Source organism: Trichomycterus rosablanca, chromosome 2 (assembly GCF_030014385.1).
Source record: "Trichomycterus rosablanca isolate fTriRos1 chromosome 2, fTriRos1.hap1, whole genome shotgun sequence".
Lineage (NCBI taxonomy): Eukaryota > Metazoa > Chordata > Actinopteri > Siluriformes > Trichomycteridae > Trichomycterus > Trichomycterus rosablanca.
This window is the reverse complement of record NC_085989.1, coordinates 9,892,106-9,919,388: the sequence shown is the minus strand read 5'-3', so window position 1 is coordinate 9,919,388 and position 27,283 is coordinate 9,892,106. Positions and strand designations below refer to the sequence as shown.

General features: G+C 42.1%; 1 protein-coding gene across 1 annotated transcript in view; it reads right to left on the bottom strand.

The window, feature by feature from the left end:
• chrna11 (cholinergic receptor, nicotinic, alpha 11) overlaps positions 1–11,375 on the bottom strand; it is a 109,531-nt gene extending 98,156 nt beyond the window's left edge. The window contains exons 1-2 of the mRNA XM_062985549.1: positions 11,024–11,375; positions 1,766–1,941 (exon numbers count right to left, since the gene is read on the bottom strand). Of these exons, the coding sequence (XP_062841619.1) occupies positions 1,766–1,941; positions 11,024–11,375 (528 nt within the window). The remainder of the gene's footprint in view (positions 1–1,765; positions 1,942–11,023) is intronic.
• Positions 11,376–27,283: the final 15,908 nt, after the last annotated feature.

The following is a 27,283-nucleotide window of genomic DNA, read 5'->3' as shown; positions in this document are numbered from 1 at the left end:
ATAACTCAATATACAGCCATTAATGTCTAAACCACCGGCAACAAAAGTGAGTACACCCCTAAGAGACTACACCCCTAAATGTCCAAATTGAGCACTGCTTGTCATTTTCCCTCCAAAATGTCATGTGATTTGTTAGTGTTACTAGGTCTCCGGTGTGCATAGGGAGCAGGTGTGTTCAATTTAGTAGTACAGCTCTCACACTCTCTCATACTGGTCACTGAAAGTTCCAACATGGCACCTCATGGCAAAGAACTCTCTGAGGATCTTAAAAGACGAATTGTTGCGCTACATGAAGATGGCCAAGGCTACAAGAAGATTGCCAACACCCTGAAACTGAGCTGCAGCACAGTGGCCAAGATCATCCAGCGTTTTAAAAGAGCAGGGTCCACTCAGAACAGACCTCGTGTTGGTCGTCCAAAGAAGCTGAGTGCACGTGCTCAGCGTCACATCCAACTGCTGTCTTTGAAAGATAGGCGCAGGAGTGCTGTCAGCATTGCTGCAGAGATTGAAAAGGTGGGGGGTCAGCCTGTCAGTGCTCAGACCATACGCCGCACACTACATCAAATTGGTCTGCATGGCTGTCACCCCAGAAGGAAGCCTCTTCTGAAGTCTCTACACAAGAAAGCCCGCAAACAGTTTGCTGAAGACATGTCAATAAAGGACATGGATTACTGGAACCATGTCCTATGGTCTGATGAGACCAAGATTAATTTGTTTGGTTCAGATGGTCTCAAGCATGTGTGGCGGCAATCAGGTAAGGAGTACAAAGATAAGTGTGTCATGCCTACAGTCAAGCATGGTGGTGGGAATGCCATGGTCTGGGGCTGCATGAGTGCAGCAGGTGTTGGGGAGTTACATTTCATTGAGGGACACATGAACTCCAATATGTACTGTGAAATACTGAAGCAGAGCATGATCCCCTCCCTCCGGAAACTGGGTCGCAGGGCAGTGTTCCAGCATGATAATGACCCCAAACACACCTCTAAGACGACCACTGCTTTATTGAAGAGGCTGAGGGTAAAGGTGATGGACTGGCCAAGCATGTCTCCAGACCTAAACCCAATAGAACATCTTTGGGGCATCCTCAAGCGGAAGGTGGAGGAGTGCAAAGTCTCGAATATCCGCCAGCTCCGTGATGTCGTCATGGAGGAGTGGAAAAGCATTCCAGTGGCAACCTGTGAAGCTCTGGTAAACTCCATGCCCAGGAGAGTTAAGGCAGTTCTGGGAAATAATGGTGGCCACACAAAATATTGACACTTCAGGAACTTTCACTAAGGGGTGTACTCACTTTTGTTGCCGGTGGTTTAGACATTAATGGCTGTATATTGAGTTATTTTGAGGGAAGAATAAATTTACACTGTTATATAAGCTGCACACAGACTACTTTTCATTGTGTCAAAGTGTCATTTTGTCAGTGTTGTCCCATGAAAAGATATACTTAAATATCTGCAGAAATGTGAGGGGTGTACTCACTTTTGTGATACACTGTATATATATACGTAGAGAGAGAGAGAGACGCTCGGAGTCAACTTGTTCGTGACGTCACGTTGCGCAAATTTCGGTTCGTAATCCGAAATGTGTTGGTACGTTAAGTTGAAAAAGAACGTTCGTAACCCAAAATGTTCATATGGTAAACCGTTCGTAACTCAAGGATCTACTGTATACACTAGTGTCTTATATACTGAAAATATACCAAAGTGAGCTCATTAGAAGAAATTCTTTAACAAAAATGTAAAAAATAATATAATCAAGTACAAGTCCTCACCACATCCATGATCTGCACTAAGCTGAGAGAAAGGACGACTGTGAGAGGCTGCGAGTCATTGGCCACTGGCCGCTCCATACGATTGTAGTCCTTCAGCAGGTTTTTCAACAGAGCCCTCTGGTGAGGGCCCTGCACAGAGACTGCAAGAAAAGGAAAGAGAATCAGGAAAATATGTCCTGTTCATCCTGTTTATAACATCAGTAATCATATCTGCCACAAACATTAATTCATTATTCTATAAGCTAAACCAACTGTACATATAAACTTTGTGGGTATACATTTAAAATCCCAACAACACTGCTGCACCTTATACACTCATACCAGAACATCACACATTACCAACATATGTTATTATTGTGTTAGTGTCAGTGCAGTGCTAAGAATGATTCACCACCCTAACATCACCTGGTCCAGAAGTTTTCACAAGTACCTGTCCAGGGGGGCGTGACTTTTAAAACTACAGCGATTAATTTTGCCCCCACAGGAGGCATATTTGATTAGTCTTGACGACCACACATACACACACACACACACACATATCTAATGTTATCCAGCTCAGTCTGAAAAAGGAACATTGGTTAGCAAAACCTATAGGGCTAACAGTGAAGATAAATCAGTGACAAAAACAATGAGTGCATTGTTTCTACAAAGGACTCCACGAGTGAGGATAGCGCAGATACCGATAAGCAATCTACATCAATAGTTTTGGCTGTCAGTCAAAGCAGAGTGTCCTGAACTGGCAAACTTAGCAGCTGATGTACTTTTGCTTCTACTTGGTTATGTGAAGTAACATTTTCTGCTCTCATCTACATCAAAAGCAAGTACCACTACGATTTACGACTAATTGTAAAGACCCTATCCGGCTTTAAAATCCCACCCCTATCTGAACAACAGGCCAATCGTTGTTCATGTGGCTGCTTAGCCCAGTCGGCAGGCAGAGCTGAGATTCAATGCAATGTATTCGAGATCCCAGCTCTGGTGTTCCGCGTGTGTTTTACCGCTGCGCCACACTGAATTTCTATTATTTCTATGATTTGTATAATTTGTGTGATGTGTATTATTTTAGCTTGTTAAGAGCTTTCGCAATGGTTTCTGGGCGAGGGTTGATGGGGGTGGTGCAAGTTCAAGGTCAGCACACAGAAGGGGACGCATGTCCAAAAAGGTTGATATCCCCTGACCTGGTCAGTGGCGGTCCTGTGGGGGTCCCTTTAGAATGATAAGCAAGGCAGAGAGGGGTAACATAGTGTAAAGAGAAATGGGTGATTGTATACCCAGTAGTTGATCTGTGTGGCAAGTGTAGCTTTTACAGTCTGCGCACATTAAATAGGTGTTCTTAACAATTGCAATAGAAGGCCAAATACCAGGATCTGTAAAGGTCCACAATTTACGCTACGTTGTCAGGACGAAAACAGACAGTACCTTGAAAGCAAACTGAAAGGACTATTCAGGACAATTTCTTAAGCTTTGAGTGTTCCCAGGACAACAGAGCGTCAATAATTCTGAGATAAAAAAAAAAGCTTGGCACAACCCTAAATTGACCATTAAGCCAAATTGTGCATCCAGGCAAGAAGGGGCCATGGTCCAGGAGATAAGAAAGAGCTCTATTGTAACTCTAAAATGCTTTAGAAGTCCTGTGGAGAGTACCAACTTGTACACCGATTAGGCATAACATTATGACCACCTTCTTAATATTGTGTTGGCCTTCCTTTTGCAGCCCCATACACAACAAACTATGATGCACTGTGTTCAGCAGTTTCAGCTACAGTAGCTCGTCTGTTGGATCGAACCACACGGGCATCAGTGAGCCTTGGCTGCCCATGCCCCTGTCGCCGGTTTACCACTTTTGATAGATACTGATCACTGCAGACCGGGAACACCCCACAAGAGCTGCAGTTTTGGAGATGCTCTGACCCAGTCATCTAGCCATCACAATTTGGCCCTTGTTAAACTCGCTCAAATCCTTACGCTTGTCCATTTTTCTTGCTTCTAAAACATGAACTTTGAGGATAAAATGCTGCCTAATATATCCCACCTACTAACAGGTGCCGTGATGAAGAGATAATCAGTGTTATTCACTTCACCTGTCAGTGGTCATAATGTTATGCCTAGTCGGTGTATATGGCATGAAGGAAGCAACTGTCAAGTAAAGGCATATCAAAAACACACTCTGATGCTCTGATGGGATAACAATTGACCTCTTGTCATGAGTTGGGGTTTGTGATGACCTCTAGAGGCCACTAGGAACACTCTTTGGACTCTTTGTTTACTTGGCCATGTGCTTTTGTGTTTGTCTTGGCCCCACCTGCCATTGTTCCGGTTTCCCGCCAGTTTGCTCCTTGTGTCACCTGTGTCTCATTTCTGGCCTGTCATGTGACTAATTAACCTGTGTATTTAAACCGGTGTTTCCTGTTAGTTCTTGCTGAATCTTTGATGTTCGTTGGTGAGTTTGCTGATATCTCCTGAGCTTTTGTCCTCATTTGTTCTTTGATAATGGACCTTAAGTTTGTCGACATCTTCTGAGCTTTTGCCCCCGTTTGTTTTTAATAATAAAATGTTTACTAAAAAGGTTAAAACAAAGGTATTTTTTTCAACTAAGTCTCTGCACTTGGGTCTGTTACTAGTGTAGTGGTTCCGACTTGGGGTTACCACTCATAGTGCTTTTCCACCAAAAGAACAATGGTTCTTGAACCGGTTCTGTTCAGGTCTCTTCGAACCTTGGTGTTTTGTAGAGAACCGACACGCGTTTCCACCAGTTTTGGGGAACCATGCTGCGTCATTAACGGTGGGCGTTACACAGAGAAAGTAAAGAGTAGTAACATGATGATGGAGTGTGTAGATTACCAGTGAGCATTTGTGTTGTTGTTACAGATATTTGTTTTTATGTAAAAGCATCGATCAGCTAAAAACTAACATACTAAATAAAGCATAACATGGCTGAATGTACTAAAAGTACCACACACAAACACTTAACTTCTCTCCGTTATTACAGGTTATAAGAGCTCTGTGCTGCCCAAATTCATCGGTCATTGTTTTAGTACAAGCAGCCACGTTAAGCTTTATTTTTCACATTAAACGTTGTTCGTACTGTCCGGGTCACTTTTACCACGTTATATCACACAGTTCATGTCTTTGAAAATATCAGCGGCAAACTAGCTCAAAATGTAATCAGGTGAACTTTAAAAGATGAAAGTGGTTTAAATTCTATATAATGTTATAATGTCTCAAGTAAAAACGTCCACTCCAAACATCTACACTGTGACACGCCCACAGATGACGTCACAGTTCGCGCTGAAAAAACAGGTATTCTGTGGTGCCAGATTAGAACGCAAGTTCGCAGTCTAGAACCTCTTTTTTTCAGTGGAAACACGTGGAACTGGTTCAAAATCAAGTGCTCAAATCCAGGTGTGTATAGCTTGTAGTTTCATATCCAAGAAAACTTGTAGCTCTAATTACTGGCAAAGGGGCTTCTACAAAGTACAGTAGACCTTTGAGTTACGAAATAGAAATTCGCGAAACACGTGACGTCACGAACAAGTTGACTCCAACCGTCTCTCTCTCTCTCTCTCTCTCTCTCTCTCTCTCTCTCTCTCTCTCTCTCTCTCTCTCTCTCTCTCTCTATATATATATATATATATATATATATATATATATATATATATATATATATATACAGTATATACTGTATATATACAGTATATATATATATATATATATATATATATATATACTGTATATATATATATATATATACACACAGTGAGCGAACATTCGGACAGAGGACGGTGTTTTTCCAGTGTTTTCATTATATTTTGTAAAATTCAATGTTAAATAGTCCCCAAAGAAAGTGCAGTGGTGAGAAAATGAAAAAAAATCACTATTTGTTGTGTTGTGTAATTACTCCTGCCAGTAGCTGTCACTGTGTATCAGACAGAGGGGGACAGTGAGTGAGAGAGAAGAAGGAATTCGGCTCAGTAAAGTATTCTTTCTTTCGTGCAATTACACCTACAAAATACAACATAAAAAATAAAAAATGAGATAATAGAGAAATATGAGAGTTATTGTTGTTTCTGGTAGATACATTTTATATAAAGAGAAGGACATTTATTATGGTGTATGGTACAGCACACGTACTGTACTGAAATGTGATGTGTGTTTTATGTACAGTACTGTGTATTGTTGTTTATTGTTTTTTTTTTTTTTTTATAATATTTTTATTGAGGAGTAAAAAAGACATTACAATAAAATGACAAACTGTATGATAAACAATAGGCATAACAGTAAGTACTGTAGAATAATCTTAGCCTCTGAATTTTAAACATCCTCAAAAAATTTTCAGTTAAACATTTAACCCTAGAACTACTACCACACGCGCTCTCACACACACACACACACACACACACACACACACACACACACACACACACACACACAGACACAGACACAGACACAGACACAGACACAGACACAACAAAGGAGGGGAAAGGGAAATCAATCAGCCGGCACTGCTTCAAGCAAGTTGAAGAATGAAAGAAAAGAATTCCATTTGAAATAAAATGCGGCAGTGTTACCTTTCAACGTAAGTCTTATTTTTTCCAATTTCAGAAAGTGCAAAACATCATGGAGCCACTGTGATATTGAAGGTGGTTTTGCAGATTTCCACAATAATAATATACGTCGTCTTGCCAATAGGGAAGTAAAGGCTAAAATGTCTGTTTGAACACGAGTCAAAAAACACGATCCGGCAGATAAACCAAATATTGCAACAGAAGGGCAGGGAGAGATGCTAATACCTAAAACCTTTGAGATAACCTCAAAGTAGTCTGACCAAAATTTGTGTAATGAAGGACAGAAAAAAAACATGACTTAAGTGACATGGTGAGGCAGAGCATCTGTCACACCGATCATTAAAGGCATTTGGGTAAAATTTGGAAAGCTGGAATTTGGAGCGATGGATCCTGTGCAGAACCTTAAATTGGATCAACTGAAGTCTAGCACAGGGTGCACTGAAACGTATTTTATTAATTGCCTTGTCCCACCACCACTCTGGAAACACTGTGCCTAATTCTTGTTCCCAAGCACTTTTAACTTTATTAAGGCAGTTTGCATCCCAAGTCATGAGATTTAAATAAATCTTGGATATAAATGACTTTTGGGAAGAGTCCATACTCACAAAATCATCCCATAGCTGCCCATTAGGAAGACATGTGTAATTCGAAAACTGGGAAGAAACAAAGTGCCTAACTTGAAAATATCGGAACATGTGTGAGGAGGGCAAATTAAACTCAGTAGATAGCTGGGCAAAACTTCGAAATGTGCCATCTTTATACAGATCAGAGACAGATCTAATACCTCTATCGCACCACACCTTAAAAGCAGGATCACTCAACCCTGCGGGGAACAGATGGTTGCCTAAAATAGGCATTTTAGTGGATGATGACATAAACTTAAAATGACGTCTAAACTGAAACCAGATACGTAGAGTGGAAAGTACCAAAGGGTTACTAGAGCACTTTGATAGCTTATGTGACAAGGGAGATGTGAGCAGAGCCAGGACAGAAGATGGCGAACAAGAATGTGTTTCTAACCTGCACCATAGCAACTCTGGTGTATGAAGCCAATGGAGTGCTTTTTGAATGTGAGCCGACCAGTAGTAAAATAGAAAATTGGGAAGGGAAAGCCCACCATCGGACCTAAATCTCTGTAAAAGTGAATTTCTTACTCTTGGGACCCTCCCATCCCATACAAAATGAGTAATATGTTGATTAAGAGATTTAAAGAACTTCCTGGGTAATAATAACGGAATGTTTTGAAACAGGAAAAGAAATTTTGGCAAGACATTCATTTTAATGATATTTATTCTAGCTATTAATGATAAAGGAAGAGATCTCCATCTTTGTAGGTCTAATTTTAGCTTGCTCAGTAAAGGTGAAAAATTTTTGTCAAAGAGGGATGGCAAAGTGCGGGAAATATGAATTCCCAGATATTTAAATCCAGTTGGAGCAGATTTAAAGGGGATAGCGGATTGATTAAGTGATAATGCTAACGAGTTAACTGGATAACACTCACTTTTTTGTATATTCACTCTGTATCCCGAAAAGGAGCCAAATCTCTTTAAAAGTGACAGGATTGAGGGAAGACTATGTAGAGGATCAGTTACATATAACAGCAAGTCATCAGCATACAATGATAATTTTAGCTCAATACCAGATCGGGAAATTCCTTGGAAGGAAACAAGAGACTTTAATGCAATTGATAGAGGTTCAATGGCAAGAGCAAACAATAAAGGAGACAAAGGGCACCCCTGTCTAGTTCCACGGGACAAGGAAAAATAATCCGAGCGTATACCGTTGGTAGAGACACTGGCTTGAGGAGAGGTGTATAATAATCTAATCCAAGATACAAACTTGTCTCCAAAGCCAAATCTATGTAGGACTGCAAAGAGATAGTTCCACTCAACCCGGTCGAATGCCTTCTCTGCATCTAAAGAGATCACAACTTCAGGAGCAGAGGAAGATTGCTTCGCAAAAACAACATCTAAAAGGGTGCGAACATTAGAGAAAAGCTGACGCCCCTTAATGAAGCCATTCTGGTAAGAGGAAATTATGCCAGGAAGGACATTCTCTAAACGCAACGCCAGAACCTTTAACATTAACATTTAAAAGGGACAGAGGTCTGAATGAAGCGCAGGCTGTGGGATCCTTGTCCTTTTTCAAAAGAAGGGATATAGAAGCTTGAGTCATAGTTGGTGGTAAAGCCCCGAATGATAGGGATTCGTTATAAACTTCTAAAAGAAGAGGAGCTAACTTATTAATAAATTTTTTAAAGAACTCAATGGGGAATCCATCAGGGCCTGGTGCCTTATTAGTCTGCATAGTTTTGACAGCAGTAGTAATTTCATCTAGGTGTAAGGGTGAGTCAAGATCACCCGCAGTCCCTGAGTCTACGGCGGGGAACACCAAACCCTCCAGAAATTCAGTCATATGATCTGCAACATATTCTGTCTGATACAGATTTAAATAAAAAGATTTAAAAATCGTATTAATTAACAATGGGTCAGTGCACAGCCCCCCGGAAGAATCCTTTATTTGACGAATCAAACGAGATGCAGCACGTCTCTTCAGCTGATGGGCCAGTAGTCTAGAGGGCTTGTCACCATGCTCATAGTAATTACAACGTGTACGAAGCAATAATTTTTCTGCGTCAGTCGTTGTGGTGAGGTTGAATTCGGTCTGTAGCTCAAGCCGCCTCTTCAGTAAAGCAGGTGACGAGTTGATTGAGTTAAGTTTATCCAAGTTCGCAATTTTTTGCATCAAATCTTGTAATTTGGATTTCTGTAGTCTTTTTGAATATGCAGTGTAGGAGATTATCTGTCCACGCTAATAGGCCTTAAGAATTTCCCACAATAAAGAAAATGAGGTTGTCATTTTTGTTAATAGCAATAAAATCATCAATCGAAGTTGAGATGAAGGTAGTGAAAGCCTCATCTGATAATAGTAATGTGTCAAATTTCCAGGGAGGCGAAATGACGGGGCGACACAAAAAACGTATATTCATAGTGAGAGGGGCATGATCTGAAATAACTATAGGATGATACTCAATAGAACCAACCTTAGAAATAAGAGAGTTATCCACAAAAAAATAATCAATGCGGGAGTAAGTTTGATGTGGGTGAGAATAAAAAGAGAATTCTTTGGCGCCAGGGTTATGAAATCTCCAAGGGTCAGTGACAGCATTTCTAGTTATGAAATCAAAAACTGATGGAGACATTAAGGATCGAGTTAAGTTACGGGGATCTGAATGATCTAATATTGGGTCCATTATACAATTAAAATCACCACCCATTATCAAAAAATGTGTATTCAGAGAGGGAATGGAACTAAATAATGTATTCATAAAGTTAGGATTATCAAAATTAGAAGCATAGACATTTACCAATAAGACTGGGGTGTTAAATAACGAACATTGAATAATCAGATGTCTACCATTTGTATCTGCAATGACTATCTGCTGTAAACTGAATACCTCTTTTGACCAAAGTTGCCACCCCTCTAGTTTTAGAATTAAATGTTGAATGAAAAGTTTCGTCTATCCAAGAAGATTTTAATCTAGAATGATCACTATTTCCAAGATGGGTTTCTTGTAGAAATATTACATCAGCATCTAATCGTTTCAAATGAGCAAATATCCTTAACCGTTTAACTGTATTGTTTAAACCTTTGACATTCCAACTCACAAATTTCACAGAGGCCCCATTTCTTAAATTATATGAATAGGAATCAGTCATTCTATTTAACTTGGTAAATGTGAACAATTAAATGAAAACAGCGCCAGCTGATGAAAAGAAAAAGGGGTAATAGACATACAAACAGTCACACACACAAGCATGCACACACACACACAACTAAACCCATCCCATCGAGAATAACCCACCCTAAGTCCTCTGCACACCCAAACATAAGGACTATTTAGGCTCAACCTGGAGCCAAACCCATAGGAACAGTACCCCCGCCTGTACAGCATGGTTCAACAGGCGGGCCCAAGGGATAAGTATTTACCAGTAAACGAAAATAAAACAGCATACACCAACGGTGTACAACAAATGGTGAATGAAATAACATAGAAAACTGTTATTCAATATAGTTCTGGATACTGACCGTTTAAGAAGGGTGCAAATTTGGCGTAAAAAAAAGAGCATATATACAGTACATTAAAAGAAATAAAGAAAAAGAAAAAAAAAAAAAAAAAAGATCACCCTCAAATACAGTAATCCAGTCCAAAGAATATAATATGATCGAAAAGTTATCCTGTACACAGCTTGCTCATGAACAGTCAGGCATAGATCCATTAAAAGCTCCAGATTGAATACAATTCCTCAAAAATAGAAAGAAAGAAAAAAATCCACAAAGAGCAAGGTGCAATAATCAGTTTATGAATCCAAATAATGCGATTACTTAGCTATTGAAGTGACAAACTGCGTGGCCTCCTCGGGAGAAGTAAAATCGCGATGCTTGCCATCCTGAGTTATCCGAAGCCGAGCCGGATAAAACAAACTGTATTTAACTCCTTCAATGTTGCGGAGAAGTTTACGGACATTGTTAAAAGCTGCTCGTGCTTTCGCCGTTTTAGCGGTGAAGTCGGGAAAAACAGAAAGCGTCATGCCCGAAACCGCAACCCGCTGTTGTCGTCTAGCTTTACTGAGAATGTCTACACAGTCTTCATAATAGTGTAATCTCGCTATTATGGAGCGTGGAAACTCACCAGGCCTCGGCATGGGTGCGAGCGATCGGTGCACCCTGTCCACCAGTGGGCATTTATCCATGGAAAAAGCTTCTTTAAGGAGCTTTGAAATATTGAGAGAAGTCAGGGAAAACGAATCACCCTCTGGAATCCCCACAATTCGGACATTTTGGCGGCGCGATCTAGCTTCCAAATCCTCACATTTAGCATCCAGTTTAACGAGTTCTTTAGACAGAAATTCAACTTTGTTCTGCAGCGCCGCCGTATCGTCGGTACATGCAGACAGAGAATGTTCGATGTCCGAAATCGTGCTTTTCACGCTGGCCAACTCGGACCTCAGCGAAGCAAAGTCTCGTGTTAGCTCGGCTTTCATGTCCTGCAGTTCTGTTTTTATCTTGGAATGATGGTCATTCAAAACGGCTTGTAGTTCAGCCACGACAGCGCGAACCAGCTCAGATTTTAACGCATCAATATCTAATGTGGAAGCTGGTGTTGCGCGTGTCTCCGCTGCGGGAACTGAAGCACCTGACGGCGAGGATGCAGCGTGTATAACAGGCCGTATGAGCGACTGTGTAGAACTCGTCGATTTATTTAATTTTGGAGGCATGGCAGTTTAAGCAGTAAGCACAACTAAAACAACTAAGTAAAAGTAATAACTGATGTGTATAAATAAACGAATAAAACGTTATCAAAATAATAAAATATTACTTTCCCTACGGGCACCACCAAACACACGTCTACTCCATGCCGCACCAAACCGGAAGCCCCCGTTTATTGTTTTTTATTACAGGAATGTCTATTCTATAATTTAAGATTTAAGGGAAAATACACTTGTATTTATAACAAAAAAGACCTTTTAGCCAGTGGAGGCAGTGTGATGCTTTGGGCAATGTTCTGCTGGGAACCCTTGGGTCCTGCCATCCATATGGATGTTAATTTGACACGTCCCACCTACCTAAGCATTGATGCAGATCATGTACACCCTTTCATGGAAACGGTATTCCCTGATCGCTGTGGCCTCTTTCAGCAGGATAATGCGCCCTGCCACAAAGCAAAAATGCTTCAGGAATGGTTTGAGGAGCACAACAATAAGTTTGAGGTGTTGACTTGGACTCCAAATTCGCCAGATCTCAATCCAATCGAGCATCCGTGGGATGTGCTGGACAAACAAGTCCGATCCATGGAGGCCCCACCTCACAACTTACAGGAGTTAAAGAATCTGCAAAAAGGTGACCAACACAATATTAGGAAGGTGGTCATAATGTTATGTCTAATCGGTGTATTATTGCAGAAAAAATGTTCTGGTTTCATCATTAAGAATGATCGCTGGGCATTTGGGTGGTGGTGCAGTCTGTTACGCTAGCCCACTTCTGCTGAAATCTGGGCTCAGATCTCAGTGGTGCTATCTGCCAGCTAGGCAACTACACAGACATGATTGGATATGTCTGACGGGGGGATGGCCGAAGCACTGAGATCCTCTGTGACCCTGAGCAGAATAAATTAGTTGATGGAAATTAAATTACATTTTAAAAAAAACATTGCAACAAGTACTAACCATAGTAAATATAAATGAGCTTTTTTAAGTTCTTAGAAACAAGACTGATGTAGAAAGGAAAAAGCTACCCACAAAATCTCTGTGAGTACAAGTGGTTCGATAATCTGCAAGTGAAAAGTGTGCCACACAATATTTCACAGCGTGCTCTTAAACTAATTAGGAAACCCAGCAATTATTTGATTTGCAGGACAAACTGAAAACAGCAGGAACAGCAATTTACTGAGAACAATAAAGCAATTGTTTCTACATCTAACGCAATACTCTTTTGCTACTACACTACAGAAATGTGCATTTTAATGTACACACAGGCAGTTTATGTACTGGAAGTTTATTAAATAACAAAATAAACCTGGTTTCACACTTCCTTATCCTTGATTTTTAGGACTGGCTATAAAACAGTAATTGCTACTCCGACAAGGCATAACATTATGACCACTGACAGGCGAAGTGAATAACACTGATTATCTCTTCATCACGGCACCTGTTAGTAGGTGGGATATATTAGGCAGCAAGTGAACATTTTATCCTCAAAGTTGATGTGTTAGAAGCAGGAAAAATGGTCAAGCGTAAGGATTTGAGCCAGTTTTACAAAGGCCAGATGACATCTCCAAAACTGCAGCTCTTGTGGGGTGTTTCCGCTCTGCAGTGGTCATTATCTATCAAAAGTGGTCCAAAGGAGCCGCTCAGGTGTTGCAGCGGTAAAACACATGCTGTTCACCAGAGCTGAGATCTCGAATACATTGTATCGAATCTCAGCTCTGCCTTGCCGGCTGAGGCTGAGTGGCTACATGAACAATGATTTGCCTTTTGTTCAGCTAAGGGGCAGGACTAAGCCAGATAGGGACTCTCTCTCTCAGACTACAGTAATCCCTCCTCGATCGTGGGGGTTGCGTTCCAGAACCCTCCGCGAAAGGTGAAAATCCGCGAAGTAAAAACCATGTGTTTATATGGTTATTTTTATAACCCGATTCCATTGGCTTTAGCATGTAGCATCTCGTCATTAAAACCAATGGATTGAGGTAGCACAGCATGCTAACGTCAATATAACATTTCCCTTCATGTAACGATAACGGTTACATTTCCTGACAAGCCCGAACTTGCAAATAAAAACACTCGGTACAAGTTTATACAAGTTAAAAATCAGTAATATTTTATTTACGTTTGAAGAGAACTCGTTTGTCCGCACCGTCAGCCATGTTTGAACATCCTCCTTATCGGGAGTGCGCACAGGATGACGTAAAATGCGTCTATGTAGAGAGAGAGCTAGCTTTTCGAACACACCCCCCTTGTCTGCAGAACTTTATCAAGTTCTCTCTCTCTCCCTCCTGTTCGTGTGCACGCTGTCTGTGCATGCCACTACGCATCTTGACCAATCACGTGCGGCTTTAACAGAAAAAAAACGAAAAAAAAAAAAAACGGAAAAAAAAAAAAACTAATCGGCTCCCAACCAGGAGCCAAATCCCATCGTTCACTTTAAAGAGCCGGATCGTTCGCGACCGACCCATCACTAGCAGAAATCCGCGGTTTATATTTAGACATGCTTGCAAATAAAATCCGCGATAGAGTGAAGCCGCAAAAGTCGAAGCGCGATATAGCGAGGGATTACTGTAGTGCGATTACGACCTTTGCTGGCTGGTTGGTGGCACCTGCACGGAGATGGGGAAGGAGTGCGGTAGGGGGTGTGGCCCTCTGCACTCGTCAAGTGTGGGTAATAAGATGTTCGATTGCTGTGCACGTGTCGGAGGGGGTGTGGAGCAGCCTCGTCCTGCTCAATCAGGAGCAAGGACCAGCATTAGTGAGAGGATGATTGGTAGAAATTGGATCCGCTAAAGTGGGAGAAAAATGGGTAAAAAAAAGTGGTGCAAGGAAAGAACAGTGGTAAACCGGTGACAGGGTCATGGGCGGTCAAGGCTCATCGATGCACTTGGGGAGCGAAGGCTGGTCTGTGTGGTCCGATCCAACAGATGAGCTACTGTAGCTCAGATTGCTGAGGAAGTTAATGCTGGTTCTAATAGAAAGGTGTCAGAATACACAGTGGATCACAGTTGATGGGCTGTTTTGGCAGCAAAAGGGGACCAACACAATATTAGGAAGGTGGGGTGGTCATAATGTTATGCCTGATCAGTGTATATTGCTGGTACTTAGATTTGCAATTATGGACAACCATGCTTGAGATGGGTTTCCTCTCGCACCTGGTCTAACTAATGAGGAATCTGTATTGCCAACAATACGCTGCTGTCAGGACAGCTAATTACATGTCACATGGTTCCGAATAAGACAGGGTAAGACAGGGTAAGACGTATCACCATGTCTGTTTAACATCCTTGGAGAACAAGTGATGAAAAAGGCGCTACAAGGATTTGCTGGAGGATTTGGGATTGATGGAAAGACCATTAGCAGTCTTTCAGGTATGCTAATGACATCACAACATCACCAGAAGAACTACAGAAGCTGCAGTGATGAACACTCAAGAAGTACAAGTGGACTCTTTATATTTGGGAAGTTGAGTACTTTGTAGTTCTACAATTACTGACTGTAGTCCATCTGTTTCTCTACATACCTCTTAGCCTGCTTTCACCCCTTCAATGGTCAGGACCCCCACAGAGTAGGTATTATTTAGGTAGTGGATCATCCAGCGCTTTTGGAGTTTTTAAATACTGTGTTCACTCACTGTCCACTCTATTAGACACTCCTACCTAGTTGGTCCACCTTGTAGATGTAGTCAGAGACGGTCGCTCATCTATTGGTGTTGTTTGAGTTGGTCATCTTCTTGACCTTCATCAGGTTGGTGGACTATTCTCAGTCCAGCAGTGACAGTGAGGTGTTAAAAAACTCCATCAGCATTGCTGAGTCTTATCTACTCATACCAGCACAACACACACTAACACACCAGCACCATGTCAGTGTCACAACAGTGCTGAGAATGACCCACCACCCAAATAATACCTGCTCTGTGGTGGTCCTGGGAGAGTCCTAACCATTGAAGAACAGCATGAAAGGGGGTTAACAAAGCATGCAGAGAAACAGATGGACTACAGTCAGTAATTGTAGAACTACAAAGTGCTTTTATATGGTAATCTGTGTAGAAACAAGGAAGTGGTTTTAATTTTATGGCATTACATGACATAATAAGTCTGCATACATCTGTGATTTGTTAATTCTCTTGAACCTTTATTGAAAAAATACAAAGAAAAGATTTCCAGTGTTTAGTGCTTAAAATTGTTACAGAATACAGTCCAAGCAATTGAGGGTTAATGGTCTCGCTTAGGGTCCCAACAGTGGCAACCTGGCAGTGGTAGGGCTCGAACTAGCAACCTTCTAACCATACGTCCAGTACCTTAGCTGCTGATTTACCACTGCCCTTAATAAAGTACTAAACTTACACTGCTCAACATCCCGTGGTCGTCGTTATCTAATTCTCCTCTTTATGATGTGCCATACATTTCAACAGGAGACAGATCTGGACTGTATTCAAGCCAGTCAAGCAGTCTACTTTGAGTCTACGCTGCTGTAGCATATGCAGAATGAAGCCAGGAACTGCCAGAAAAGCCGTCACATCTTGATGGAAGTAGTAAGTATTCTCTTTTTAAAAAATGTAGGGTGTGTTGCAGGCATCAAATTCAAAGCTTGTTTTGCAGCCAAAGCATAAAAAATTATTCTTTGTAATTTTGTTGGTTAAAAAAGGTTCAAGAGAACTAACATCACAGATTCATTTTTTAACTGCATTTTATACATTGTTCTAACTTTTCTGAAAATGGGTTTTGTAAATGTACATACTGTCAAATTATATACAGTAGTTCATGATGATTACTATGACTATTAATATTACTCACTTACACTGATCAGCCATATCATTAAAACCACCTCCTTCTTTTTACACTCACTGTATTTTATCAGCTCCACTTACCATAAGCACTTTGTAGTTTTACAATTACTGACTGTAGTCCATCTGTTACTCTGCATGCTTTGTTAACCCCTTTCATGCTGTTCTTTAATGGTTCTTTAATGGTCAGGGCTCTCTCAGGACCACTACAGAGCAGGTATTATTTGGGTGGTGGGTCAGTCTCAGCACTGCAGTGACACTGACATGGTGGTGGTGTGTTAGTGTGTGTTGTGCTGGTATGAGTGGATCAGACACAGCAGCACTGCTGGAGTTTTTAAACACCTCAGTGTCACTGCTGAATCAAGAATAGTCCACCAACCAAAAATATCCAGCCAACAGCGCCCCATGAGCAGCGTCCTGTGACCACTGATGAAGGTCTAGAAGATGACCAACTCGAACAGCAGCAATAGATGAGTGACCGTCTCTGACTTTACATCTACAAGGTGGACCAACAAGGTAGGAGTTTCTAATACAGTGGACACGGTGTTTAAAAACTCCATCAGCGCTGCTGTGTCTGATCCACTCATACCAGCACAACACACACTAACACACCACCACCATGTCAGTGTCACTGCAGTGCTGAGAATGATCCACCACCTATATAATACCTACTCTTTAGGGGTCCTGTGGGGGTCCTGACCATTGAAGAACAGCATGAAATGGGGCTAACAAAGCATGCAGAAAAACAGATGGAATACAGTCAGTAATTGTAGAACTACAAAGTGCAGTGAGTGTAAAAACAAGGAGGTTTTAATGTTATGGCTGATCAGCATATATATCAGATCTGTGAAACCGTAGGAAACCTGGGGACATGGGGAGAACATGCGAACTCCACACAGAAAGAGAATCAAACCCAGTACCTTCTGAGCCACCGTGCCACCCGGGCTGTGTTTTTTTAATTTTGAGACGAGCTTCTGTGCCAGGGCTTCATCTGTGTTGACTTGGCTGATTTGACTTGAATACCTAATGCTATTCAAAAGCCAAAATTTAAAAGCCATAAGAGCGAAGGCTGTTCTAAAAAAAAAAAAAAAAAAAAAGAGAAGAAAATAACATATGTGCATAAGATCAGTTTTGGTGTGAAACTGAGTGTGAAAAATCACACTAATCATCATGAAGTACCACAGTAGGATCCTGTAATGAGCAGATTAATTACGAGAACGCGTAAGAGTCGATGAATCCGCGGGAGCTGCCGAAATGAAAGTTGAGGAGAAGGGGAGGGAGGAATAGAGCCATAAAAGCACACAATCACTCACACACACATACACACATTATACATGTATATACACATGTACAGATCCCTTCAACTTCAATGCAGCAACAGATCCATAACAACACAACAAGGCTGGCAGATCTGTCCTTAAAATACAGCCACTCTTACTTTCTGGCTCTGCATTCCTAATGGATTTAAATAGATGAAAGCATGAAGCAGTAAAGTAAAAGAGAGAGAGAGAGAGAGAGGAAGAAAGAGAGAGAGTAAATGAAGGGGGTAGAATTTATGGTTGCAGCTTCCAGTGCTTCACGGCTAAACCATGTCTCTCTTTTTTCCTTAAAAGAAATTAAGCTAAAATCAGCCCTAAAGCACCAAAAGTGGTACACTGACGTACTCTACAGGTATATTTGTAATCCAGCATTGAAAACACAAACAGATGCAGGGCTAACTAAGGTTTTAACACTCGTTAATAAAAGATATACATACTTTATTACTCACACACTCACATCTACTCAGGAAGGAACCTACCGTGAACCAAAGCGGAGATTCCAAACAAAGTCAAAGCCAAAGAGTGCCACATTCCAAGTGGTATAAAAAGAGATGCAGAGATGCCGAAAGAGGGAGGAAAAGCAGATCCAGAACGAGTACAAATCCTAGACTAGATGAAAAAAGGTGCTGTGCTTTGAGCGCTGAATGGAATGAATAAGGGGGGGAAAGGTGGAGAGGCAGAACAAGTGCCTACGCTGCCTTCTCTCGGCTGCCAACCAGTCACAGCGAGTAAGAGGATGGGAGGAAAACATCAGATTGATTCTAGATGCTCGAGTCAGCTCTCTCTTTCTCTTCCTCCCTCCCCTCCCGCATGTCTTTTGGATTGCCTGAGAGCACTGAGAGCAGGATAAGACAGAAAGTAGAGAGAGCATGGGGGGGTGGGGGGGGGGGGGGGGGTTAGGCAGAGAGGAACGCGATGAGGAATAATAAGAACGATCAGACGTGCCTTAGTCTTATTTATCTGCTCCGTGTGTGCATGAATTCCAGACCTGAAGTAGAAAAATGACACACAGGTAGCTGCGGAATTATTGGTACCCTTTAAAAAAAGGGAGAAAACTTCACATGTAAAATTTGATAGAAAGATGTAACATATACTTTATGTACTTTCTTTGTGACAGAATAACAGCACTGAGTCTTCTTATGTAATGCTTGATGAGCGCAAGGAATGAGAGCTCTCAATACACCATATCTCCTCATCCTCTAAGCTCTTATAACTTTTCAGCACCTTTTAATTGGATTACGGTCAGCTGACTGGGTTGGTTCAGAGAAAAGATACTTTGTGGTCACGTTGGGTACTGCTTACGTGTCGGAGGGGGCGTCTGACCCTCCTAATTGACATTTGGACACCCACCCTCAAAAAAAAGGTAAAAACAACAGTCAGGGGGGGTTGTTAGTTAGCTAAATTAATGTAGCTGATGTTAGCATTTTTTAGTATGCAGTTGACACAATCTAAGACAAGCTAAAGTGTAGTAAACAAGCTATATACAGTGGGGCCAAAAAGTATTTAGTCAGCCACTGATTGTGCAAGTTCTCCTACTTAGAAAGATGAGGGAGGTCTGTAATTTTCATCATAGGTACACTTCAACTATGAGAGACAAAATGAGGGAAAAAAATCCAGGAAATCACATTGTAGGATTTTTAAAGAATTTGTTTGTAAATTATGGTGCAAAATAAGTATCTGGTCACCCACAAACAAGCAAGCTTTCTGGCTCTCACAGACCTGTAACTTCTTCTTTAAGAAGCTCTTCTGTCCTCCACTCGTTACCTGTATTAATGGCACCTGTTTGACCTCATTATCTGTATAAAAGACACCTGTCCACAGCCTCAAACAGTCAGACTCCAAACTCAACCATGGCCAAGACCAAAGAGCTGTCGAAGGACACCAGAAAGAAAATTGTAGACCTGCACCAGGCTGGAAAGAGTGAATCTACAATAGGGAAGCAGGTTGTTGTGAATAAATCAACTGTGGGAGCAATTGTAAGAAAATGGAAGACATACAAGACCATTGATAATCTCCCTCGATCTGGGGCCCCAAGCAAGATCTCATCCCATGGGGTCAAAATGATCATGAGAACGGTGAGCAAAAATCCCAGAACTACACGGAGGGACCTGATAAATGACCTGCAGAGAGCTGGGACCAAAGTAACAAAGGCTACCATCAGTAACACACTATGCCGAGAGGGACTCAAATCCTGCAGTGCCAGGTGTGTCCCCCTGCTAAGGCCAGTACATGTCCAGGCCCGTCTGAAGTTTGCCAGAGAACATATGGATGATCCAGAAGAGGATTGGGAGAATATCATGTGGTCAGATTAAACCAAAATGGAACATTTTGGTAAAAACTCAACTCGTCATGTTTGGAGGAAGAAGAATGCTTGAGTTGCATCCCAAGAACACCATACCTACTGTGAAGCATGGGGGTGGAAACATCATGCTTTGGGGCTGTTTTTCTGCAAAGGGGACAGGACGACTGATCCGTGTTAAGGGAAGAATGAACGGGGCCATGTATCGTGAGATTTTAAGCCAAAACCTCCTTCCATCAGTGAGAGCATTGAAGATGGAATGTGGCTGGGTCTTCCAGCACGACAATGATTCCAAACACACCGCTCGGGCAACGAAGGAGTGGCTCCGTAAAAAGCATTTCAAGGTCCTGGAGTGGCCTAGCCAGTCTCCAGACCTCAACCCCATAGAAAATTTGTGGAGTCCGTGTTGCCCAGCAACAGCCCCAAAACATCACTGCTCTAGAGGAGATCGGCATGGAGGAATGGGCCAAAATACCAGCTACAGTGTGTGCAAACCTGGTGAAGACTTACAGGAAACGTTTGACCTCTGTCATTGCCAACAAAGGTTATGTTACAAAGTATTGAGTTGAACTTTTGTTATTGACCAAATACTTATTTTCCACCATAATTTACAAATAAATTCTTTAAAAATCCTACAATGTGATTTCCTGGATTTTTTTTTTTCCTCATTTTGTCTTTCATAGTTGAAGTGTACCTATGATGAAAATTACAGACCTCTCTCATCTTTCTAAGTAGGAGAACTTGCACAATCAGTGGCTGACTAAATACTTTTTGGCCCCACTGTATGTACAGTGTATCACAAAAGTGAGTACACCCCTCACATTTCTGCAAATATTTCATTATATCTTTTCATGGGACAACACTATAGACATGAAACTTGGATACAACTTAGAGTAGTCAGTGTACAGCTTGTATAGCAGTGTAGATTTACTGTCTTCTGAAAATAACTCAACACACAGCCATTAATGTCTAAATAGCTGGCAACATAAGTGAGTACACCCCACAGTGAACATGTCCAAATTGTGCCCAAATGTGTCGTTGTCCCTCCCTGGTGTCATGTGTCAAGGTCCCAGGTGTAAATGGGGAGCAGGGCTGTTAAATTTGGTGTTTTGTGTACAATTCTCTCATACTGGCCACTGGATATTCAACATGGCACCTCATGGCAAAGAACTCTCTGAGGATGTGAGAAATAGAATTGTTGCTCTCCACAAAGATGGCCTGGGCTATAAGAAGATTGCTAACACCCTGAAACTGAGCTACAGCATGGTGGCCAAGGTCATACAGCGGTTTTCCAGGACAGGTTCCACTCGGAACAGGCTTCGCCAGGGTCGACCAAAGAAGTTGAGTCCACGTTTTCGGCGTCATATCCAGAGGTTGGCTTTAAAAAATAGACACATGAGTGCTGCCAGCATTGCTGCAGAGGTTGAAGACGTGGGAGGTCAGCCTGTCAGTGCTCAGACCATACGCAGCACACTGCATCAACTCGGTCTGCATGGTCGTCATCCCAGAAGGAAGCTGACGCACAAGAAAGCCCGCAAACAGTTTGCTGAAGACAAGCAGTCCAAGAACATGGATTACTGGAATGCCCTGTGGTCTGACGAGACCAAGATAAACTTGTTTGGCTCAGATGGTGTCCAGCATGTGTGGCGGCGCCCTGGTGAGAAGTACCAAGACAACTGTATCTTGCCTACAGTCAAGCATGGTGGTGGTAGCATCATGGTCTTGGGCTGCATGAGTGTTGCTGGCACTGGGGAGCTGCAGTTCATTGAGGGAAACATGAATTCCAACATGTACTGTGACATTCTGAAACAGAGCATGATCCCCTCCCTTCGAAAACTGGGCCTCATGGCAGTTTTCCAACAGGATAACGACCCCAAACACAACCTCCAAGATGACAACTGCCTTGCTGAGGAAGCTGAAGGTAAACGTGATGGACTAAACCCAAATGAGCACCTGTGGCGCATCCTCAAGTGGAAGGTGGAGGAGTTCAAGGTGTCTAACATCCACCAGCTCCGTGATGTCATCATGGAGGAGTGGAAGAGGATTCCAGTAGCAACCTGTGCAGCTCTGGTGAATTCCATGCCCAGGAGGGTTAAGGCAGTGCTGGATAATAATGGTGGTCACACAAAATATTGACACTTTGGGCACAATTTGGACATGTTCACTGTGGGGTGTACTCACTTATGTTGCCAGCCATTTAGACATTAATGGCTGTGTGTTGAGTTATTTTCAGAAGACAGTAAATCTACACTGCTATACAAGTTGTACACTGACTACTCTAAGTTATATCCAAGTTTTATTTCTATAGTGTTGTCCCATGAAAAGATATAATAAAATATTTGCAGAAATGTGAGGGGTGTACTCACTTTTGTGATACACTGTATATATATACAGTATATATCTTTCTAAGTATATATGACCTGCGGTATGTATATATATGTATATATATGTATATATATGTATATATATATATATAGATATAGATATAGATATAGATACAGTGTATCACAAAAGTGAGTACACCCCTCACATTTCTGCAGATATTTAAGTATATCTTTTCATGGGACAACACTGACAAAATGACACTTTGACACAATGAAAAGTAGTCTGTGTGCAGCTTATATAACAGTGTAAATTTATTCTTCCCTCAAAATAACTCAATATACAGCCATTAACGTCTAAACCACCGGCAACAAAAGTAAGTACACCCCTAAGAGACTACACCCCTAAATGTCCAAATTGAGCACTGCTTGTCATTTTCCCTCCAAAATGTCATGTGATTTGTTAGTGTTACTAGGTCTCAGGTGTGCATAGGGAGCAGGTGTGTTCCATTTAGTAGTACAGCTCTCACACTCTCTCATACTGGTCACTGAAAGTTCCAACATGGCACCTCATGGCAAAGAACTCTCTGAGGATCTTAAAAGACGAATTGTTGCGCTACATGAAGATGGCCAAGGCTACAAGAAGATTGCCAACACCCTGAAACTGAGCTGCAGCACAGTGGCCAAGATCATCCAGCGTTTTAAAAGAGCAGGGTCCACTCAGAACAGACCTCGCGTTGGTCGTCCAAAGAAGCTGAGTGCACGTGCTCAGCGTCACATCCAACTGCTGTCTTTGAAAGATAGGCGCAGGAGTGCTGTCAGCATTGCTGCAGAGATTGAAAAGGTGGGGGGTCAGCCTGTCAGTGCTCAGACCATACGCCGCACACTACATCAAATTGGTCTGCATGGCTGTCACCCCAGAAGGAAGCCTCTTCTGAAGTCTCTACACAAGAAAGCCCGCAAACAGTTTGCTGAAGACATGTCAACAAAGGACATGGATTACTGGAACCATGTCCTATGGTCTGATGAGACCAAGATTAATTTGTTTGGTTCAGATGGTCTCAAGCATGTGTGGCGGCAATCAGGTGAGGAGTACAAAGATAAGTGTGTCATGCCTACAGTCAAGCATGGTGGTGGGAATGCCATGGTCTGGGGCTGCATGAGTGCAGCAGGTGTTGGGGAGTTACATTTCATTGAGGGACACATGAACTCCAATATGTACTGTGAAATACTGAAGCAGAGCATGATCCCCTCCCTCCGGAAACTGGGTCGCAGGGCAGTGTTCCAGCATGATAATGACCCCAAACACACCTCTAAGACGACCACTGCTTTATTGAAGAGGCTGTGGGTAAAGGTGATGGACTGGCCAAGCATGTCTCCAGACCTAAACCCAATAGAACATCTTTGGGGCATCCTCAAGTGGAAGGTGGAGGAGCGCAAAGTCTCGAATATCCGCCAGCTCCGTGATGTCGTCATGGAGGAGTGGAAAAGCATTCCAGTGGCAACCTGTGAAGCTCTGGTAAACTCCATGCCCAGGAAAGTTAAGGCAGTTCTGGGAAATAATGGTGGCCACACAAAATATTGACACTTCAGGAACTTTCACTAAGGGGTGTACTCACTTTTGTTGCCGGTGGTTTAGACATTAATGGCTGTATATTGAGTTATTTTGAGGGAAGAATAAATTTACACTGTTATATAAGCTGCACACAGACTACTTTTCATTGTGTCAAAGTGTCATTTTGTCAGTGTTGTCCCATGAAAAGATATACTTAAATATCTGCAGAAATGTGAGGGGTGTACTCACTTTTGTGATACACTGTATATATATTATGGCAAGCCACACAGGAAGTATATAGCAAACACTGATATATATGGAATGAAACTGATATATATGGAATAAAAATGATATATATGGAATGAAAAATGATATATATGTATTAGGGTTCCTGTGGCAGCTGGCGATTTTACCTTTAGTTCCCAGCGTCGCAGGAATTACAGAAAGTCTCAAACAAAGACTTCTTGTAGGAGGTCTGCCAATTAGGGCTGACAACCTGCAGCTGCTGCTCGCCTATTTAAGTAGGCGTCACGCAGACGCAGGTTGTCGCACCTTTTGTTTGCTTTGCTGGTTGCTGCGCCAGTCCTCTCTTTTTTAGGGAAAATTAGGTATACCCGGGCGCTAAAAGGGCGTTCGGGCTAGTAAGTTGAAAGACTGAGGTAAACAGGGACCTTTTGGTTTTCTCCTTTTGGTCTCACCTGAGCATAGAATCCCAGATGCAGATTGTATCACTTGCTGACATGAAAATCCCCATGTGTAATGCTTGTAGGGATATTTGTCTCTGTAAACATTCTTGCTCACTGTGTGTAGGAGTGAAATGTACTTGCGTACTTATTTATCTTCTTAATTATTCCTCAGCAGAAAATATGGGCATTTTATTTACTTGTATTTATTTATTTATTTTTCAGCATTTTTCCCAATTTTTCTCCCAATCTAGTCGCATCCAATTACCCGACTGCATTACGCTTCCTCTCTACTAATGCTGACCTTCACTTCTGATTGAGGGGAGCGAGACTGACACATGCCCCCTCTTCTCACCTGCACGAGGCGAGTTCATATGCAAATCAGATTTGTGTACGGAGAGCATTATTCCTCGACTCTGTGCAGGTGCCATCAACCAGCCAGCAGAGGTCCTATCCAGCTTCCCATCCTGTATGAACGACAGGCCAGTCGTTGTTCACGTAGCCGCCCAGCCCAGCCGGATGGCAGAGCTGAGTTTTGAACCAACAAGTTTGAAATGTCAGCTCTGGTGTGCTAGTATGTTTTACCTCTGTGCCACTTGAGCGGCTTTTATTATGTTCTTAAATGTAATTAAATTAAATTGTAATCACTCTTGCATTGTCCGTGTAAGATGAAGCTAATTAACCACAAATGTTTATTTATTTTACCTATCTTTACAAAAGAGTAATAATTCCAAAAAACACTCTAAGGTCTGCACAAGAGCAGTATGGGTGTCATAAAATATTTGTGTTCTGCAACACTGAGAAAAACCTGATGTTCTAGTGTGTTGTTTACCTGTCTAACAAAGAAAATTGAGTGTTTTTATCAACTGCTGGTCTCCTATGCCTTTTAGATATACCTAAAATACTATTCCCACGGGGTGGCATGGTGGCTTAGTGGGTAGCACTGTTGCCTCACAGCAAGAAGGTCCTGGGTTTGATTCCAAGGTGTAGCGGTGTGGGTCCTATCTGTGAGAAGTTTGAATGTTCTCCCCGTGTCTATGTGCGTTTCCTCTTACAGTCCAAAGACATGCGGTCAGGTGTGTTTGCCCTGTGATCAAATAGTGACCTGTCCAGGGCAGAGATGGGGACTCGAGTCGCAGATGTAAGTCGCACACACAGCGAATTCAGACTCGACTCGGACTCGTTTCAAATGACTCAGACTTGACTCATGACTCGCAAAAAATAACTCGTAAACAACAACAGTCCCTAGCGACAGCATGTGTTAACATTAGTTACGTGTGACAAATATATTATATATATACAGTATATATACAGTATATACTGTATATATACAGTATATATATATATATATATATATATATATATATATATATATATATATATACAGTGTATCACAAAAGTGAGTACACCCCTCACATTTCTGCAGATATTTAAGTATATCTTTTCATGGGACAACACTGACAAAATGACACTTTGACACAATGAAAAGTAATCTGTGTGCAGCTTATATAACAGTGTACATTTATTCTTCCCTCAAAATAACTCAATATACAGCCATTAATGTCTAAACCACCGGCAACAAAAGTGAGTACACCCCTAAGAGACTACACCCCTAAATGTCCAAATTGAGCACTGCTTGTCATTTTCCCTCCAAAATGTCATGTGATTTGTTAGTGTTACTAGGTCTCAGGTGTGCATAGGGAGCAGGTGTGTTCAATTTAGTAGTACAGCTCTCACACTCTCTCATACTGGTCACTGAAAGTTCCAACATGGCACCTCATGGCAAAGAACTCTCTGAGGATCTTAAAAGACGAATTGTTGCGCTACATGAAGATGGCCAAGGCTACAAGAAGATTGCCAACACCCTGAAACTGAGCTGCAGCACAGTGGCCAAGATCATCCAGCGTTTTAAAAGAGCAGGGTCCACTCAGAACAGACCTCGTGTTGGTCGTCCAAAGAAGCTGAGTGCACGTGCTCAGCGTCACATCCAACTGCTGTCTTTGAAAGATAGGCGCAGGAGTGCTGTCAGCATTGCTGCAGAGATTGAAAAGGTGCGGGGTCAGCCTGTCAGTGCTCAGACCATACGCCGCACACTACATCAAATTGGTCTGCATGGCTGTCACCCCAGAAGGAAGCCTCTTCTGAAGTCTCTACACAAGAAAGCCCGCAAACAGTTTGCTGAAGACATGTCAACAAAGGACATGGATTACTGGAACCATGTCCTATGGTCTGATGAGACCAAGATTAATTTGTTTGGTTCAGATGGTCTCAAGCATGTGTGGCGGCAATCAGGTGAGGAGTACAAAGATAAGTGTGTCATGCCTACAGTCAAGCATGGTGGTGGGAATGCCATGGTCTGGGGCTGCATGAGTGCAGCAGGTGTTGGGGAGTTACATTTCATTGAGGGACACATGAACTCCAATATGTACTGGGAAATACTGAAGCAGAGCATGATCCCCTCCCTCCGGAAACTGGGTCGCAGGGCAGTGTTCCAGCATGATAATGACCCCAAACACACCTCTAAGACGACCACTGCTTTATTGAAGAGGCTGAGGGTAAAGGTGATGGACTGGCCAAGCATGTCTCCAGACCTAAACCCAGTAGAACATCTTTGGGGCATCCTCAAGCGGAAGGTGGAGGAGCGCAAAGTCTCGAATATCCGCCAGCTCCGTGATGTCGTCATGGAGGAGTGGAAAAGCATTCCAGTGGCAACCTGTGAAGCTCTG